The sequence below is a fragment of the Gobius niger genome (assembly GCF_951799975.1).
Source record: "Gobius niger genome assembly, chromosome: 2".
Lineage (NCBI taxonomy): Eukaryota > Metazoa > Chordata > Actinopteri > Gobiiformes > Gobiidae > Gobius > Gobius niger.
Genome location: NC_136853.1, coordinates 9813511 through 9832613, shown reverse-complemented (window position 1 = coordinate 9832613; position 19103 = coordinate 9813511). Strand labels below are relative to the sequence as shown.

General features: G+C 41.8%; 1 protein-coding gene across 10 annotated transcripts in view; it reads left to right on the top strand.

Annotated features, from left to right (window-relative positions):
• vav2 (vav 2 guanine nucleotide exchange factor) overlaps window positions 1–19103 on the top strand; it is a 308481-nt gene that overhangs the window by 260072 nt on the left and 29306 nt on the right. For 7 of the 10 annotated variants that reach the window (XM_079582578.1, XM_079582572.1, XM_079582580.1 and 4 more), the window contains 4 exons: window positions 12585–12684; window positions 14713–14808; window positions 18739–18807; window positions 18957–19043. In XM_079582578.1, the coding sequence (XP_079438704.1) occupies window positions 12585–12684; window positions 14713–14808; window positions 18739–18807; window positions 18957–19043 (352 nt within the window). Of the gene's footprint in view, window positions 1–12584; window positions 12685–14712; window positions 14809–18738; window positions 18808–18956; window positions 19083–19103 lie in introns of all 10 variants that reach the window. The other 3 variants (XM_079582573.1, XM_079582571.1, XM_079582574.1) reach the window with 1 other exon arrangement.

Below are 19103 nucleotides of genomic sequence, written 5' to 3'. Positions count from 1 at the left end.
TAATGTAATCAATTGCAACTTTTGTGGATCGCTAATAGCAAACCACGAGTTGCAGTTGCATTTAATTTCGTAGCCCTGCACGAAACATAAACTGTTAGGAGAAAATTACCCAAAAGAGCAAAGTAGATCAAAATGAAGTCTGTGCTCTTGCTCTTCCTGTTCGTTTGTCTTGTTTGTAAAAGAGTCTTTCACTGTTTTAACCATCTTTTAACATCTTCCCTGTATCCATGGTTGAACTGCCTACTCATGTCCCTTTGTGCCCTTGAGCAAGTGCTTTAGCGTATGTAGTCAGTCAGCAGTGCTATCTTCATTCAGCCCATAGGGACATAATACTGCAGCCCGGGCGTGACGTAGAGATTAACAGAAAGAGACTCTCTCCATGCAGGAGGTGCAGCCAAGTCTGCGCTTAGATCAGCGAGCTCTGAGCTCATCGGGAAGTGGTTGGGAATCTTCAGGCTCGCACGCAATCAAACGCGGAAAACATCGTACAAGGCAGAGGTCTGAACTGGGGCACGCAGACATGTAGGCCGAGGAGGAGGAAATGAAATGGACGTACATTTTACGGAATGTTTGCCTCCACCTGGGCGTCTTCACCTCTGCTCTTATGGCTCTTTGGCCCTCTCGTGAAAAGTTATGTTTATTTTAGGACAGCAAGACACATCTGCTGAGAGACACATTGTCTGATTCAATTCACTTTTCACTTTTACCTTTTGTATAGTGTTTCTGTAAATAAAAACGTTCTGCCACAATTTAAGGCTGTTGCTTCTCCTCAAGTGAGTTGGCTGGATTGAGTGTTATTTGTGTGTGTGTAACAGTGTGGAGTAACGCTGCTTTTAAATGTAACTCTTTTTGTTAGCTTGTAGGAAAAGTAGCTTGTTACATTACTGCACTCATGAGTTAGCAATGTTGATATTTTTTTCTGTTTTGGGAATGCCATTTCACAAACACAGCTGCCAAAGAAAATTTAACTCACGCAAACAGCCCGATACCAGTAAATGAATGTGACAATAGCACAATAAACTAGCTTCACTGAGCTTTGTTTTGTATGCTGACAGCAATCTACAGCAATAGGCAACAATAATGAGTCTGAACTAGTCCACTTATAAAGCTTTGCTTCATTCAGTTTGACCCTGACAGAAACTGTGCCAGTTTTTCAAAAAGAACGTCTGTAGAGGCTGCTCCTACAAGCATGCACATTACAAAGTGCATTGAAATGGTAGTAATAAACATACGACATACACAAATTGATTTAGATTAATTGTACAGCTTTCCTCAACCACATAACCAGCTCTGAGCTTGTTGATATTACATTGAAAGGAACGATGCTGCCAAAAGCTAAGCGTTGTTTGTTTGTGAGGGCAAGCTCCATCATAGTTTTCCTCTTTATACGCCACCAATGCTGTATTTTCCTTTTCGCCAGTAAGTTCAAAATAATGTGAGCACTTCCACACTCACTGAAAACCCTTCCATGTCACTGACCTGCTGTAAAGTTTTGTAGGATGCAGACTGTGCATGCTCACTAGCACTGCCGTGACGTGCTGTCAGTGAGCAGAACTGCAGCAGCCAAACTAGCCATGTGGCTGATTTACAAAAGAAACTAGTGCTAGATTAGCTACAAATGAAAAACTAACTTGTTGTTGCTCTGAACAAATCATCTCAGTACATACACACTACCTCCAACGCTGGTGTGTAAAGGGCAAATACAAAAATAAAGATGGAGTCTGTATAATGATCTTTCACCGATGGCATTATCTCACACAGCTCATTTTTTCAATAACATTGACTGATGGCCACCTGTCATTGTTGTTCATCCTGAAAAAAGCACGTCTGAGTTATTTAAAACCCACATTCATTAGATTTGCAGATGCGTCGTGAGCTCTTTTACCTTGTGTTTGTGATTGACAGGCGGACCAGCCTCTTGTCTATGCAGTCAATGGCCCAAACTGACCAGGGGATTTTGCAGCACTCAGGCCCAGCTCGCATTACCTTTGGATGGGCATAATTAATTTGGTTATCGGCGCTTGTAAGCTGGAATGACCTTTATGACAATGTGCTTGTACAGGTCTTTTTGTTTTGTATGTTGGGTAAAAGGGATTCTATTTGTCGTCGGACTGAATGTCAGGTGGAAAATACCACCGGTTTATCTGGACGGTGTGTCAGTGAGTGGATTCTGAATTAATTGGTCGTCTAAGAGGGCTCTTGATGATATGCTCACTTTGGAGAGGTCCCAAAGAACGTCTGCGTGAATGTGGTTTTCTGGGTGTGAGTGTGTGTCTATTGAACGTGGTTGGCATGTTTGTCAGTCAGCCTGCTGCAAACTCCTCTGAAAGCCATGGTTAAGGTGTACGTCATTGATGTCATAGAAAATGTGTGTTCGGCAAGTGACCCATTCGTTTGTGCCTCTGGGGCAACCTGTCAGGAGAAGGTGGCAAGTGCTTTGCTGGGCCCTGGAAGGTCCCTCAGAGAGATTCATTAAACAGGAGTATACATGCATTTCAGCCACGTGCCTTGTCGTTCGCCATCTTGAACACCGCTGCCTAATGCAACAGTGTATCTGTGTCTCAACTAGTTGAATTCAAGATGCTACGTCAAAAAATTGCACGGTGGAGATTTTTTTAACGCCACTTAAAGAAAGTGAAAGTGACAGCTCGCCGCATCTAAGGTTTGCGGACATCTATCTACATTTATGTGGTCCATAATCCCTCTCCATACACTGCTGAAGCCGGACTATCACTGCTTTATCTCAGGATGGGTTATGGATGCCAAGATACATCAGGTGAAGAAGCGCAAAATGTTCTTAGTCGCAGGAAGGGTAAGTAATAAACAAATAAACATATCTGGTTGCCTTTTGCGAACGTTAGCATGTGTCGGCGCTCATCTCTCTCAAACAGTAAAGCTATGAGGGTTGTTGTTTTGTTTTAGTCTCCACTATGAGTCGTGTTTTATTGATAGTTTATGGTTTTATCAGCTGTGGATCGGGGCAACGTTAACAAGAGAAGTGTGTTTACGTTGCTCTCCCCAACGGGCAGTTCACACGGGTCAGTGGGCTACATTTTAACCTCTGACCCCCCGCCTTAATCGAGCACATTTCCTCCAGTTTGGCATTACCCAAAGTTTTTTCGACTGGAGCTTACAGCCTAGGCCAGAGTATATTCACATAGGTAAACAGATAGCCTAACGTTGCAATGTTTCTGCGTTGCTTCACTTACCTGCACCAAAGTGCTCACTGCACTGGAGTCGGCTGTTTGAGTCCAGTGGTCTCCTCTGATGGCAGTGATCCATTTCTGTTGACGAACTGGGTCTTTAGCAAACTTGTAGAAAGCGAGTCCCTTTTTTGAGACAGGGTATTGTACATCCCATAGCGCAACAGTATTCAAAATGGCGGCCACAACAATGCGTGACGTCACAGGAAGCGCATATATAGATATTTATATCTTTGCAAATGCCCGTATATGGTCATGATTCAACCAGCCAGAGGGGGAGACAAAGAACAGGAAAAACTTAACTTTCTCCACCACTACTGTAACCAATGCCGAATTCTGAATATATTTCTCTACTAAATAAAGACAAAGAGACTTGGAGAGGAGCAATGTGATTCAACAGCCCATGAAATACTTAAAAAACGGACAATGCAAACCAAGAAGCTATGCTAGCTCCATGCTACGTATGCTAACGTTAGCATTGTTTTATTTTTTGCCATCTAAAGTTTTTGTAGTCATTGTATTTAATTTTGCACAACCCGAGGAGCTGAATGTAACAAGTGAGTTTCTCCATTGTGAGATCAATAAAGGCTTATCTTATTTTATCTCTTACTGAACAACTTACTGTGAAAAAACATCTATTTGGACCCGATTCTGGCTTGACTGCGTTGGTGTGTGATAAATATGTTAACAGTCCGCTTGATAGCACAAGTGCTCGAAGAAAACACATAAAAAATTGACCTCTCTGCCACTTTACTTACGCAAAATGCTTCCGCTGAGGAGAACTCCTCCACTGTTCCACGAATGGCCTGTAAAACCTAAGTGTGCTGCTGTTGATACGCTCATTTTGGAAACCCCCCAGCTCATTTCCCCAGTAACCTGCCCTCCTGATATTCCAATCACGGCCCCACTACAAAGAATATTATGGGGTGTACGCTCCATTTACTGAGCGCTGGAAGTGTTGAGTGGAGGTGAGGGGGTCTCCATGCCACGTGTCACCGGGTATTAGCCGTTGCGCCGTGGCTTGTCACTTCTGGTTTGCTTGGAGATTTCTTGGGAAGTTGACTCGGGGGGGGAGTATAGGGGCTTGGTAGAAGGCAGGGGGGCACGCTTACTGCAAATTGCCTTAAACAATACACATGCACAGTGGCATTCTCATTATGGGAGCCTGTGGGGTTGTAGAGCCAGAGAAGGGTTACACAGGAGAGAAAGTACACACCGAGCAGTTTGCGGGAATGACCCACCACAGCTCCATGGCGAGAGAGCGGAACACTACTTTCTTTTTCCCTTTTGCAGGTTTAACTCCCTCATATGCACAGCTTATACTCTTGTTTACTATACTGTTCTATTTTTAAGAATATTAGTTGAAGATCATATTGTGGGTTGGGTGATGGCCAAGAGTTTAGCTCCCGCCCCTCTAACTGGTATTAGATTGTAGTTTCTTGGCGGATAATGATAATACTTTACTATTTCTATAGCATTATTTGTCAAAGGTCCATTGCATCCACTTTGCTTTCTTAAATTGAAACTCCTCCACTCTTTTTGATTGGATGTTTACAAATCTTAACATTTCTTGAGTCCCTTCCTTTGCATACAGTATATCAGCAACTATTGACAATCCCCAGTGCTATGACTTTGACCAATGAGATGAGCTTTCCTGTAAACTGTCCTTTCGGGTCCTATCAGGGGAAGAAGGGAGCGAGTTTGATACTTTTAATCATCCATCCATCCATCCATCCATCCATCCATCCATCCATCCATCCATCCATCCATCCATCCATCCATTCATCTTCTTCCACTTGTCTGTTTCCGGGTGGTGGGAGCAGCTGTTGGAGCTGCCCAAGTCACATTGCACCAGCCCCTATGGGTCCTCCTGCAGGTGGTGGGTCCACAGAAGGACGGCCTCATGGTTCTAACCGGGCCTGTTGGTCTCTCATAAGGGGCTTCTGAACCGCTCTTTGTCTGACCCATCACCTAGGACCTGTTTGCCATGGGAGACCCTACCAGGGGCACGAAGCCCCCGACAACAGAGCCCCCAGGATCATTCGGGTGCTCAAACCCCTCCACCACATTAAGGTGGCGGTTCCAGGAGGGGTACTTTAACTATTTATCTTTACTATCAACCAAAATCAAAACAAAGCACTCCTTTTTAGAGCTTTCTACCATGACACCATGCTCTTCTCTCATGAAAAACATACACTTTTTCAATCATTCATCTATGATTGAGTAAACTTAATATCTCACTAGACAGCTGTTCAAAGTGTTGTCAGCATATCCTCACTTTATTTAAACATCACCAACCGGTTTCTACGTGACCACTTAAACAATGTAGCCCTAGGTAACCAGAAAGCTCTCCCGCCTACGCTCTACTTCAAAAACATCCACCAGAGCATTCTCTTAGTATATTGTTTTTTTGGTGACATGCTGAAGAGGGTTTATACATTGAAGAGAAGGTTCTAAAGGTGACAAACAGGTGACAGACAGAACTCATTGGAAGTTGTATTAGATAATCATAGCATTTCCCAACAAACAAAAGCATATGATAGTGATCTCGATAGACCATATGTTTGGACTGATCCTCAAACACCTGTCCAACGCAAAAAATAAAGTGTGATGTGTTTGAATTTGAGTTAAAGGAATAGTTCACCGTTTTTCCATACTGAGATATGTTCTTACCTGAGCTTAGACGAGTTGGTGCGTACCTGTCTGGTCTTTGTGTGTGCCCTCAGTCACGCAAAAAGACCAAAGATGTTGTCACTCTCCCAGTATATTCCTATAGCTCCAAATGGGGTGAAGATAGAAGCGACCGTGCTCTTCCACGGGCACGCACAAAGACCAGACAGGTACGTATCAACTCGTCAGGTAAGAACATATCTCAATATGGAAAAACGGTGAACTATTCCTTTAAGCCCTGCACAATACACCTCCTCCTTGGGCCAATTGGCTTCAAGTCTTCATAATCATTGCATTTCTAAACTAATTTCCTTCCTCTTGACCTGCCTTATGATATCATCTCATTGCGTGTGACCTAGATTCTAAACATGTTTTCTGCTAACGGAGTCGAAATTGTCAGTCGGTCGGCAGCGTGAGGAGAGGGAGCTCATGGAACTCCCACAGTTCTGAATGGCATGGTTCTGTTGTCATAGAGTCAGTCACTAATTACAGGGCGACTGCTGTGGCCTTGGACACACGCTGAGCAGGATTCTAGGCCATCAGGTCTTTTGTTGGATGGATGGTGTCTGTAAACACAAAGATTTCTGCCGTCCTCTGAACTGACATCCTGGTTTTAAAGAAGGTACAATGTGACCCAATTTCGTTTAGTTTTTTGCACCCGTTTGACTTGTATCTGATATTTTTACAGCAGATCTGATGTTTTCAAATGCGACCACTTGGATATGTAGTACTAGACCTGATATGTATCTGATCTTTTGCAATGCGACTTCAGGCTGAAAGGCCGGGTCACGTTTATCCGACCTACACGTCATCGATGCACTAAAAATGCCATTCATTCTGCATTAAAGTAGAAGGGAGTGAGAGGAAAACAACATGTGCGCTTGCTACGAATGAAGTTGGCGTGAGCGAAGTTAGTCACCTTCCTGTAACACCGCAGGAGTTCACAGGCAAGTTTCTTTGTTAAAGATGTCATTTCCTCTGTTCCACACAAGTCCAAAAAACGGTCTCTCTTCCTTCTTAAAATGATTTGTTTATTAATGTATTGACTCTGTGTGCTTCCCACAGTTTTAACATGATTTTAACCAGATCTGCGGTGTGTGTTTCTATCTATGTTTACAGCAGTGCCTTGTGCCGTCTACTGCACAAGACGTGTCACCGTTCAGAAAGGAGATCACATACAGGTCGCATTTGACCTTGTAATGCACATGTGTCAAGGTTAAGGCCCGCGGGATGATTTCATGTGGCCCTTTGAGGAACATGACTTCCTGAGCATGTAAAAAAAAAAGGAAGCCTCTTGCCCATTCCTGTGTGGAGTTATGGATTTTTAAATAAATAACCAGTTTGCCTAGTGGGCAGCTTAGCTTAAAAAAAGGAAAGAATTCCACACGTGTCCAGCAGAGGACACTGACATAATAAGAGATCAGGATATAAACAGCATATTATAGCCACGTGGTAGATGGTCAGTCTGCCCCAGGGCGGCTGTGGCTACAATAGTAACTTAATGCCATTGAATGTTTAGTGAATGAATAATGACTTTGAGAAACATGTGACACAGGCTGATGAAGCACCATAAGTTTATTTATTATTTATTTATGATGCCAAAGTCATTGACAACATGTGCGGCCCACGACCCGCCGTGGGGGCTGAATTTCGGCCCTCAACGCAAACAACTTCGACACCCCTGTTGTAATGTGTTACAACACATATGATGAGGGAAACATGTATACAGTAAAGGACACAGGAAACTGTTTAATATGAAAAAAAAAACATTTGAGGTATTAGGTTGCTGTTTTCTTCTTTAGGTTGCTTAAAGATAGATCTGGAGACAAAAAGGATACGCAAAAACTCTAACCACCTTTGCCAAATTTCAGAAATCTGACCAGTGGGGCAACTTGTTGTGGGTAGCACTACACTGGAGACCGTTCTCCACAATTTAACCTTAGAAGAAGAAGAGGAAGAAGACCTTTTTGTGCACTTCACAAAGAAACAAGATCAGAAAAGTCTTGCAGGCCTTTAAAGCATGTGTGGTAGGAACAGTAGGATTCCATGAAAAATATATCAAAATCAATTTGAATGTGGCACCATTGTTTGTGCTTAACTTGAACCAACCTTTAACTTTTTTCTATTAAATACAACTCTTCTATTCTTCTCTGCGATCTTAATTTTCATTTGCCTTTGAATCCCACACTCTGAGATTGCACCCTCTTGATGACACTTCACATGTGTAATCTGGGTCTGATGCATCTCCAACCGTCATTATATCCCTTTGAAATATATCTTATTTTCATCCACATTTGAAATACGGGGTGGATTTTCTGTCCGAGAATATTGCACATCATCTCTTTACTGCTCTCCAAATGAAGATTCACCTTGATCCGTTCGCCTTTAAGCTTAACGCCCCATTATAAACCCATCCAATAATTTCTCCTAACCTTCCTAATGAGCCCCATATTCTCCAATGTTCTGCCTGCTGCCTGCATGTCACCAGCCGCCCCTAAAATAAGCCCTTCAGATGACATTACCATTTGATATCTTATTTTACGCTGAATTCTCGCCGCGCTGCACATTGTCGCCGCCATCGTCCAACTGATCCCGATCCAATTTATCTCAATAAACGTTGGAGCGCGAGGAGAGCCGAGCTGTCTGCCCCGGTCTAGATCATGTCTTAATCAGAAGCCTGTTCGCCGCGGGGCCAAGTCACAACGGGGTAGGGGCCACAGCAGGGAGCCCGAAACAAGGCTCCGCTGGACTTCAGTGAAGAATCAGTCATGTGGTGTGGTGCTTCGAAAGTTAAAAGATAAGGAATCAAGTGTAAGAATGGGAGAGTTGTATCACAGTGTGGCAGGGAAAAAAAAGACATTGAATCTGTACTTCTGACTTCTGGATAGGTTTCTCTGGTGTCAGACGACAGAAAGAAAATGTCTGCAGGGAACTGATGTGTAAAGTAGTAGAATCTGGCTGATTACTGAAAAAAACTCCAGGTGATCTAACTCCCCGTGACGTCGGATTACAACAGGACATCTTGGTACCACACTCGGATGCTGTTGGGTTTTGTGAAAGGTCCGGAATGGATCACAACTATTGAACAGTGGAATCAGAGAGAGGGACTAAAAATATTTCTTTGTTTTTATTTTTGGTCATACCGTATGACCGAAAAGGGCCGCATTACAAGTCATTAAATGAATTCTGACAAAATCAAGGCCTTAAAGGAATAGGCCACTGTTTTTACATACTGAGATATGTTCTTGCCTTAGCTGAGACGAGTTCATTTGCACCTGTCTGGTCTTCACGTGTGTCCTCAGTCACGTAAACACAGCGCAGACGGCGTTAGCATTTAGCCTCTCCCTCTCTCCACTATAGCTCCAAAACTGGTCAAGATAGAAGCTACCAAGCTCTTCCACGTTTTCCCTATTTAAATATAGTTATGTGAAGTGTTACACTACAAAGTATAATTACACAATATTAAATTGTGGATTTTCTAAGCGGATAAAAGGGGGGACTATATTGTAAGGCGTAATAATACCAGGAGTAGTTCGACATCTGCACAGTAACATCTTCACATTTCTGCGCGGAGAACGGTGGCCATTGAAGAGTGTTAGATTAGATTTAATTGGCTTGGATAATTGGCATTAAATCAACATTTATTGGAAAATTATAACTTTGCTCAACTATATTCACACGTAAGTTCATCAAAAATACCACAACAACCACGTTTAAATGAAACATTTTCAGTTGCAGTTTTTGCCCGTTTTGTCCTATGCTCTTTCCTCTGCGCAGACATTTTTTCTCCGTTTGTGGCATTAAAAATATCTGTGCGGGCTCTCAGTCGTACAGGCGTTGTCCATCTTCAATAAAGGCCGTTGAGTCATCGTCTGTACTCTGTAGTAGGGGTGTCGGACGTTTCGCCTCTCATGCCTGTCACTGTCGGTGGTCTATCTTGACCCGTCTCGTGGCCGTCGATAGTGGAGTGCACTTTCGCTTTCACCTTTCACTCCCTGGACTCTCTGACACGGCGACCAAATGGCGTGATCACTACGTAGTGCACGTGCAGACAGCCCCTCTCTCGTGTCCCTTGTAGCCCCTCTCCTCCTCAGATTAAGATCCCATGGTGCCTGCGCAGTGGAGATGGCAGTCCAGCCGCGGCGCTGTCCTACTTTGAGAGAGAGGAGAGGAATCCTCGCTGCTGGCTTTTGAAGTGGCTCTCGTCCACCGCCAAATCTGTGTCAGCCTCTCATCTGTACGCCACTGTGACTGGGCTATTTTTAGAGCTCTACTGCAGCTCTCATTCATGTATTTTCTGCTGTTGCTTCCTGTATGTATGGGGTGCATGTTTGGAGCAAATTCAAGTGACTGGGTCTAGACATGGCGAGCACAGTGCCTTTGTTGTGTGGTTGTTCTTCAAATGAAAGTCAAATGTGTTGATTTCATAAGTGAGAAGAAAAAAAACATGTCCTTAGCTCTTGTGTATTTTGTGTTCAGTCCAACCACTTCTTCTGTTTTATCCGGGGCAGTTGTCTGAGCACTGATTCCCTGCCTTTCATATCCAACACAAACTTTTCCGGGAATATCCTGAGATGCGTCTCTCTGGGAACCCCCCAGAGCGAGAGACCCCCCTTTTCAAACAAAACAAATTAGTTTTTTGTCACACAGAGATAATTTAAATTCAATGAGTGTTACCACCAGCCTCTCTCATATCCTGTACTCATGATGAAGATATCTGTTTCACAAACGAAGATAAGCCTTTTTTTTTTTTTTTTTAATATCCTTGATTACAGTGGACTGACAATTATGCAGCCCTTATTCAAACACCACCCTGGGAACAGAGCATGCTCATTGGTTATGCATGGTATGTGTTCATAATCATAAAACATGCATTGGCGTATTCATTTGCATGTCCCCCCCTGCTGTGCGGGCTGACTCCTTCACTGACCCCTCAAATGCCGTTATTAATAAAGATTATTAATGTGGAGTACATCGCCCAAAGGCACAACCGCAGGTCTTGGAGTTGGGGGAAATACTGTAGCAAATGCTGGATATCCCATTATCTCTCAAATGGAGATGGAGCATTATTTATTTCATTTTATATGTGTCTTTAAAGCATGACAAAACTGCTAAGTCATGATGCATCCGTTTTTAGTCAGTATAAAATACTCAAAATACAATGATCATTGTGTTAACCTTTAACAAATCCTTTCCGTAGCCCCTCTGGGGGTAATACAAGTGTTAATGGGATGACTGGGGGGTCTTTCATCTCCCCCTGGTGTCTCTGGCCAGAAAACCACAATTGCAACTTCACTGCCTCCGGGTGTCACTAATGCACACTAATCGAATCAGGAAGAAGAAGCTAGCAGGCTAACGTGCAAGGCTAACTTTGGGCTAGCGCCCAGTGAAAAAAAAAGATCTCCATTGTGTAATTGGATGTACAATATCCTTGTCTTTCCTGTCAGGGTAGTATTTACTCTCACGGACAATTAATGTTTAAAGAAAACGTTACATGCTACGACACCTGCAGTGGCTTCCAGGGGCATAAGATACTTAGTACTGCTTCAAGAATATTTAAAGGTGCACTATGCACTATGCAAATTCTGTGTTAAAAAATCATAACAGAGCTTACGATGACCCAGCGGATGCTTGGGTGGTTAGCATAGTGCCTTTAGGACGCTCCAAGATCAATTGTTTTTTCGCTGCTGATTGAACCGTATCCATAGTTACATATACATTCAATTCCGAAAACCTACCAGAAATTGTAAAAAAACAAAAATAAATGGATGGAAAGTAAAGGCGCTAAGCTAAGCAACAATAATAAAAAATAACTGTTGGGTCACTGAAAGGTCAAATATGCACTAATAACAACTTTTTATATACATTGAAAGTTGCCTATTGCATCTTTAAAATACTGTTTCTCTTTACTGTTTCAGAGCTTGTTTTTTTTCTACACAGTAAGTCAAATATGGCATAATCATTTTGTTGCATAAAGAGTCAATCAAATCAATGTATGTTTTACGCTGTCCACCCCATATTGTATTGATACATCAAGATTGATGTATTTTCTTTCACATTTACTTTAAGATTTCTGTAGGTCAGTGGTTCTTAACATAATTTTGTCTTGATATTATTGTACTTTGCATAACCCTTTGAGCATTACTTTGTTCTATTCTAATATCTATTTTACTTTATTATTTGTGTATTAACTTCTAAGTTCTGCAGCATATCGTGGCTCATAGCCCTGGTTGAGAAACACTTAGTGATTTATGGCTCTTTACTGGAAGCTGAGTCTTTGGGATTTGCTCATTTCAAAGAGCTGTTCAAAAGACTGGCTCTTTTTGATACAATTTTTATTTTTTCACGACGCCAGATAACTCACATTATCTAAGACCTGATACCTAACAGGTACACCATTTAATTTAAATCATCCACAATGACAACTAGACTGTTTTGCGATATAGGCGCTTTGTACGAGCGATATTTGATACTTACTTTTCTGTCATTGTATCAAATATGTTGTGACAATCAGGTCATCGGTTCAAGCCCAGTCTGACCACATCCTATTGTTGTGTTCTTAATCCTGCACTTCGCACAGAAACGCCTGGGACCTCCTTGCCATGAGACAAGAGTTAAATGTTGCTGCACAACATTTCAAATAAAGCCCAAATCTGTAATCTGTTCACCATTTGTCACCACATGTTTGAAGCATGTTTGTCTCTGTCGCAGGTTGTTGGTCTATGGCCAGTACTGCAGTCACATGGAGAACGCTCAGAAGACACTGGACGAGCTCATCGCCACCAGAGACGATGTTCGGATAAAAGTGGAGGTACATTCAGTTTCATTCAGCAAAATGTGCTGGATTCACATTTACACATCATTGCACAACGAAAAAAGTGCTGATGGAAAGTAGACTTACAAATGTAGACTATTGAAAATGCCAAATTTAAATTTATTGGAGACATTTGATATAACCCCAAACAAAATATCCCGTCATACAGATCTGCATAAAAGAGCTGCATACAGAGAACTTCATATGACAAATATGCTGTGATACATTAGCAATGTCTTATAATGAAAGCAGAAAAGAAAATGTATTTAGCCAGCACTGCCTCACAGCCAAATTACTCTGAATTAATTTGCTAATTGGACGTGCCAGTGCGGTGTAAACATAACATTTCACTTTTCATTTGGTGAAATGTCAGAGCATTTAAATGGGCACTGTGCAATGCTCTAACAATTAAATTGTCTATTTAATATGTGTCAAAATGTTGTTGTTTCTGGGGAACGTTTTGACCGAGGTGTTAAATATACTTCATGCCAGGGTCTCACAACATTCTCACGGCACGGTAGCACAGCGGTTAGTGCTTGTGCTTCACAGCTAGAAGGTCCGGGTTCGATTCCCACCAAGGACGGGGCCTTTCTGTGTGGAGTTTGCATGTTCTCCCTGTGTCTGCGTAGGTTTCCTCCGGGTACTCCGGTTTCCCCTACCACTAAAAACATGTACAATAGGCCAGGATGAATGAGAGTGTGTTTGAGAGTGCGCATGGGGGACGACGGATGAAAATTAGCCTAAGGCTACAATCCGGTGTGGCTTGTTCATTAACTTGCACTGTCCCTACCAAATAAACCATAAATAAATGCACGGTTAAAACAACTGATTATTTACAAGTCAAAGATTTGTAGACTATATGTTGATTTGTCAAATACGCTGCACGATATGAGGCACTGTTGCTCTTAGGACAACAAAAACCTCAAAATTAACCCATGAAAATAGCAAAGTTAATGAGACTAGATGCAAGTTGGTCATTTTATACTCACTACTGCCACCTCAGGTCATATGCATAGCTGCGCCTTCTATATTAAGCTCGTGCATGACGGCACTTCGCACCCGAATAAACACCTTTTGAGTGACAGTGCAGGATTTTAGAGGCAGTTGTGGTGAACAGGTCTGAGCTCATTCTACACAGTAGGACATGGCTGGAACATGAATGAAAATACTTAGTTTTAACATTTTTTAACTCCGTACAGTCCCTTTAAGTAAAAAGCTCACATTTAGACAAGAAATAAAGTTACTGATGAGCGCGCAGCCTGGATGGGGTTGTTTAAACTGGACATTATGCATTATTGTACATTTTCACGGTGTCATTATTATTTTAGCCATCCGGTTTGTTGTCCTGTATGGTCAAATCTTCAAAAATGTGTTTCATTTTTTTGTAGAATCAAATAGTTTCTTTTGGGTTTTTTTCCCCCAGAAGGAAATGTTCTTGTTTTTGTTTCTTATAAATATAACTTTTTAATTTTGCTGTTTCAGTAGCGCTCTTAGATTTACAGTATGTCAGTAATCTACAGTACACGTTTCAAATTGATGTCTCTTTTTCCTTCTTCACCTCCAGTGTCTCTTTATCCCACTGAATATTGATCTCCAGTGTTTGAGAACTAATGCTAGCATGAGCTGATATGTCAGGCTTTAGCCATTATCCTATACCAGAGCACAGCTGAAAACATTTCTTCAAACCATATACTTTAGCTTGAGATTCCCAGTTTGTAAATGGCCAAATTCTGAATCTTTGAACACAAGATTTCCATTCTAAAGAAAGGATGATCTGTTCTCCTCATAGCAGGCCGAAATTAGAGTCGCCTACACACGCCAACAAAAGCGAAGTCACAGAGCGCAGATACAGAAACGCATTCATTAGTGGAAGAATGTCCCCCTCGGCATGCTGGGTAATTGTGACACCGCAGAGACAAAAGCTGGCTGTGAGCAGTGGAGGAGAATACAATGCATGTTCAAACTACGAATCAGTACCTGTTGTAACGCTGGAGTTCATAATGAGCTGATTCTCTGTTCTTCCAGGAATGTACGATGAAGGTGCAGGAGGGGAAGTTTAAGCTCCAGGACCTGCTGGTGGTGCCCATGCAGAGGGTCCTCAAGTACCACCTACTACTGAAGGTACCACACGCTTCCATAGCAGTTCTTTTCTAACATACAGTATAGCATGTCTTCTACCTTCTAGTACAGGATTACTGGGCCAGATTTTTTTGGAGTTCACTGGGCACTAGAGTAAAGTGAGTAAATGAGTAAATTAAAAATCATCACCACAATTAAACATTAAGAAAAATAATTATGATTATATTCCAGCATTACAAGACCCTTTAAAAACCAAAGTAGCAGCAGATACAATATTATAAGTCTCACTGTGACTGACACTTATTTCAGGGTATTCAGGTTATGCTGTGTCCAAAGGCCTTTCTCTATTGCATTATTTTAACGTAGGGTAAGGTCGTATTTTAGCGCTACCGACACAGATTTTGTATTCTGCTAAAGTTCTGACTCTTAATGGAAGGGTAATAAGAATTTTCTGAAACAATTATGTTTTTAGCCTCCTGAGGGTGTATAAACTGCTGTGGACATTAGCGGTAGCCACGGTAGCATTAGCATTAGCAGATGCATTGTGATAAGCCTAAGGCCATGTCCACAAGTATCCTGAACGTAGACTTTTCCACTCATTTATTGATGAAACTAATTCAAACACTGTTTTAGTAGAAATGCAAAAGAGGTTTTACTGATTTCAAACCAAACCACAAAAATCAAAATCTGCGTTTTAAGGTGTCGCATCAGTCACATCAATCCACTTTGGCAAATCTCCTGAAGAAAAGTCTGATGTTCCTCATGTGTTTCCTGGTGAAGTCCAGAGACAACGCTGACGTCCCTTGTGTCCAAAAGTCCACTCACTGTCATATCCAGAACAATGCATGCTCCAAAGACAGCGACGTAGTAGGTCACTGCTCCGGATTTCCACGCATAAAACCGATGTTGGCGCCGCATCCTCAGACTTAAGAAACTGGACTCAACAATGTGCTTTCACCATATAAACAGAGCGACAATGACAAAACAGTGCACTTTAGCTAAACTTCATCACAGCAGCAGACCATTTGCAAACACTTGAACAAGTCGGGTCATGTGACTGCAGCGTGTTGCCATGGATACAGTTTAGAAAATTAAATATCCGGCTTTTCAGTCCATCCCTCTCCGTCATTTTAGTTGGCAAATCAGCCGTTTGGTTTTTGATTTTTGATTTTGATTTGATTGCCAACTAAAAGTCACATGACTGAGAATGGCCTATACCACGTCCATTTCCGGATCCAACGGAACTTTAGCTCTATTTACTATAATGGGATTTAGCTAGTAAGGCTATTTAAATGTTAATGTTTGAATTTTGGCATGATTTTGAACACACAATATTGTCTTTTTACTAAGAGGGAGTTGTTTTAATGAATCCCTTCTAAGCAATCTGCAACACCCTTGAGGAAGGGGGTCCACAAGACAAAACAGGTTGAGAGCCACTGCTCGTATGTACGGTGACATTGTTTACAACTTTCCAAAAGACCTATTTGGCATGCGACATTTGTTTTCCCACAAGCAAGACCACACCCTCTTGTATGACACACTGTCGTCAGGATCTGTGTAATGACAAGTATCCAAATAAAACATCCAAATCTTCCAAAATGATTAATTTGTACTAGATTAATAGAAAAGAATTGAATAAGTGAAAATAATGTTTTTGGAATGACTTGTAGATAAGCAAGGTTGTTAAAATCATGTGAGGATTCTGACTCTTTACTGTTTTGTTTCTGTCATATTATTCTTGTCTGTGTATTGGTAATTAAGGGACATAATGTTAGGGATAAGTGTTATCTTCATAGTAGAGGTGAACTTTCTACCTTTCCAAGTGCAGTTTGAAGTATAGTGCACTCATCCCCACAGTGCTCATAGGATACTCAAGCATGCTGAGCTATTCCATTTAACCCAACAGAAAAGTGCTGTTTTCAATCACATATTAATCAAGTGCTAATGAACTACAGTGACTACAGCTTCCTGCATATGCAAATGTCCTTTAGAGCAGTGCCTGTTCACCATTCGAGCCTGCACTCCTGCTCCCTGTGTTCACATCTAGAACAATCTACCTGCTGTAATACAATCATGATGATTAATTTACTGTCCATTATGGGCGAGTTCATGATGGTGTGTGAGGTGATTGCTGCGCTACGTCTCAAGCAATGGCTCTCAGCTGGTATCATGAGTCACAGTATAGAACCTTCTTCAAGTAGCAACAATTATACTGTTTCAGGATACATTTATACAATAATTAACACAAAAAAGTGATCCTGTTGTGCACGGACAATTAAAGAGGGGGCATTATGCTTTTTTCAATCACATAGCACCAGTCTATAGCACACTACAATGATGACCAAACCTTCTGTTGGTCTGTAAATGCAGTAAATTAGAATAACTGCCTTGTATAAAATTGCTCTCTCAAAATGGCTGTAGTGAATGTCTTGAAATAGGCCTCTGTCTCTTTAAGAACTTTCCAACACGCCCCCTCCTCATGCTGCCTGTGGCATCAGTGGGGAGGGGGTTCTGCTGAGGAGCAGTGGTTGGTTACTCGGCTGGTGACGAAAGCTCGGAGGCGTCTCCAGGAGGTGGGGGCGTTCCTAGGAGGACTCAGGCAAACCTATCCCTAAAATGGCCGCCATCAGAGTTTTTTCAGATTACTCAAAAATACGTGAATGTGCCAAGGCAACACTTCAGGCATGTCTTTAATGAGGGAATGACATAATAACATGATGTAAAGCTTGAAAAAGTCGATTTTGCATAATACCCCCCCTTTAAAATACAAAACACAGACTAAGTATATGGACATCAAGAGGAGTAACCCGGGTTACACCACTGATGCTACATCGGTGCTGTGGTGGCTGACTGCTGCACTTATTGTTTTGTTTTTTGTTCAAGGAAAACAAAAATGGCTTCTTGCTTGTTGTCTTTCTGAGGCAGCCACATGTGCTGCTTGGCTCTTGGCTCAAATAATTATTTTTCCCTCTCTTGTCAAATGTTCTTACTACAACACAACTAAAACTGTGCGTGTGTTGGGATTTTGGTGGCAATATGCTTTTGCCAGTCGCTGCTGTTTGCCGCCTCAGTGTCTCGAGTCTTTATAAACTTACACTTACCGCCCTCTGTGATGGTTTGAAAACATTCTGATTCATTCCACGTTGACATCCGTAACCTGCAGGGTATATTGAATTCTCCAGTGCACTGTTGCCTGTGATTTGAATTTGATCGTCTGTTACAGCTTATTCTTAGCCACTTCAGAGGCATGCTCATAATCACCATAATAAGCATGAGCAATGTATGCAAACTATATTCATTTTCCACTGGAGTCACGCAATAACTGAGACGTATGGTGATTGCACTTTACTATGTTCTCCGAGTGCAAGGTCGCTTTTGCTCATGTAATAAAATGAGCAGTTCTCGCACTCTCTGTGATGGTGAATTTGTTCATAGTTATCGTCTGTTTATCAGAATGCTACATATCGATGCGTTATTGCAGATTGTTGATGTAGTCTGTAATTAATAAAAATACATAAATAAAGAGAATCTGATGTATTATTTATACATGATATTCAGCTGTTGTTTGCAGGGTCTAGGCAGCTTCAAAACTTTCAGTGTGATCAGCTAATAAAGGCTGCCATAAATGTTAGGCAATTGTCAATTGTAGCACTTTGAGATGTGTTTTTCATATGTAAAGTGCAATACAAATAAAACTTATTATTATTATTATTATTAGGCATTGGTACCGATTGAGTGTTATAATGTGTTGCTTTCACAATAAGGTAGTACAGTAACATGACACATTATTTTTTCAGAGGAGTAACGAGGTTAAACATCTACCCAACGATACAGTATAGTTTACCCAACTTGTCTTTAAATGCTTTTGTATGTTTTGTGCTTGTCAAAATGTACACATTTTGGGGTTAAACATTCCACCTCTGAGTCCAAGCCATTTGTGAAATATTGGCTTACAGCATTCTCCCTTTTCAGGAACTTCTAAGTCATTCCACGGATCGACCGGAGAGACAGCAGCTGAAGGAAGCACTGGAGGCCATGCAGGTTAGTTCTAAGCACAAGCTCCGACTCACTCCATATGATAACTCCCCGGTGCCTCTGGACACAAACAGCGGAGATGTCTTGTGAGGAGACACGTGTCAAAAGGATTAGCGTCTATATAGTTTGAATCAATGTCTGTCTGTCTTCCTCAGGACCTGGCCATGTACATCAATGAAGTGAAGCGTGACAATGAGACGCTCAAGAAGATCAGCGAGTTCCAGAGCTCCATCGAAAACCTGGTAACTTTGAACTGTTTTTGGCACCACATTTTTTTAAAGGTAAACGTTTGAAAGTGGACG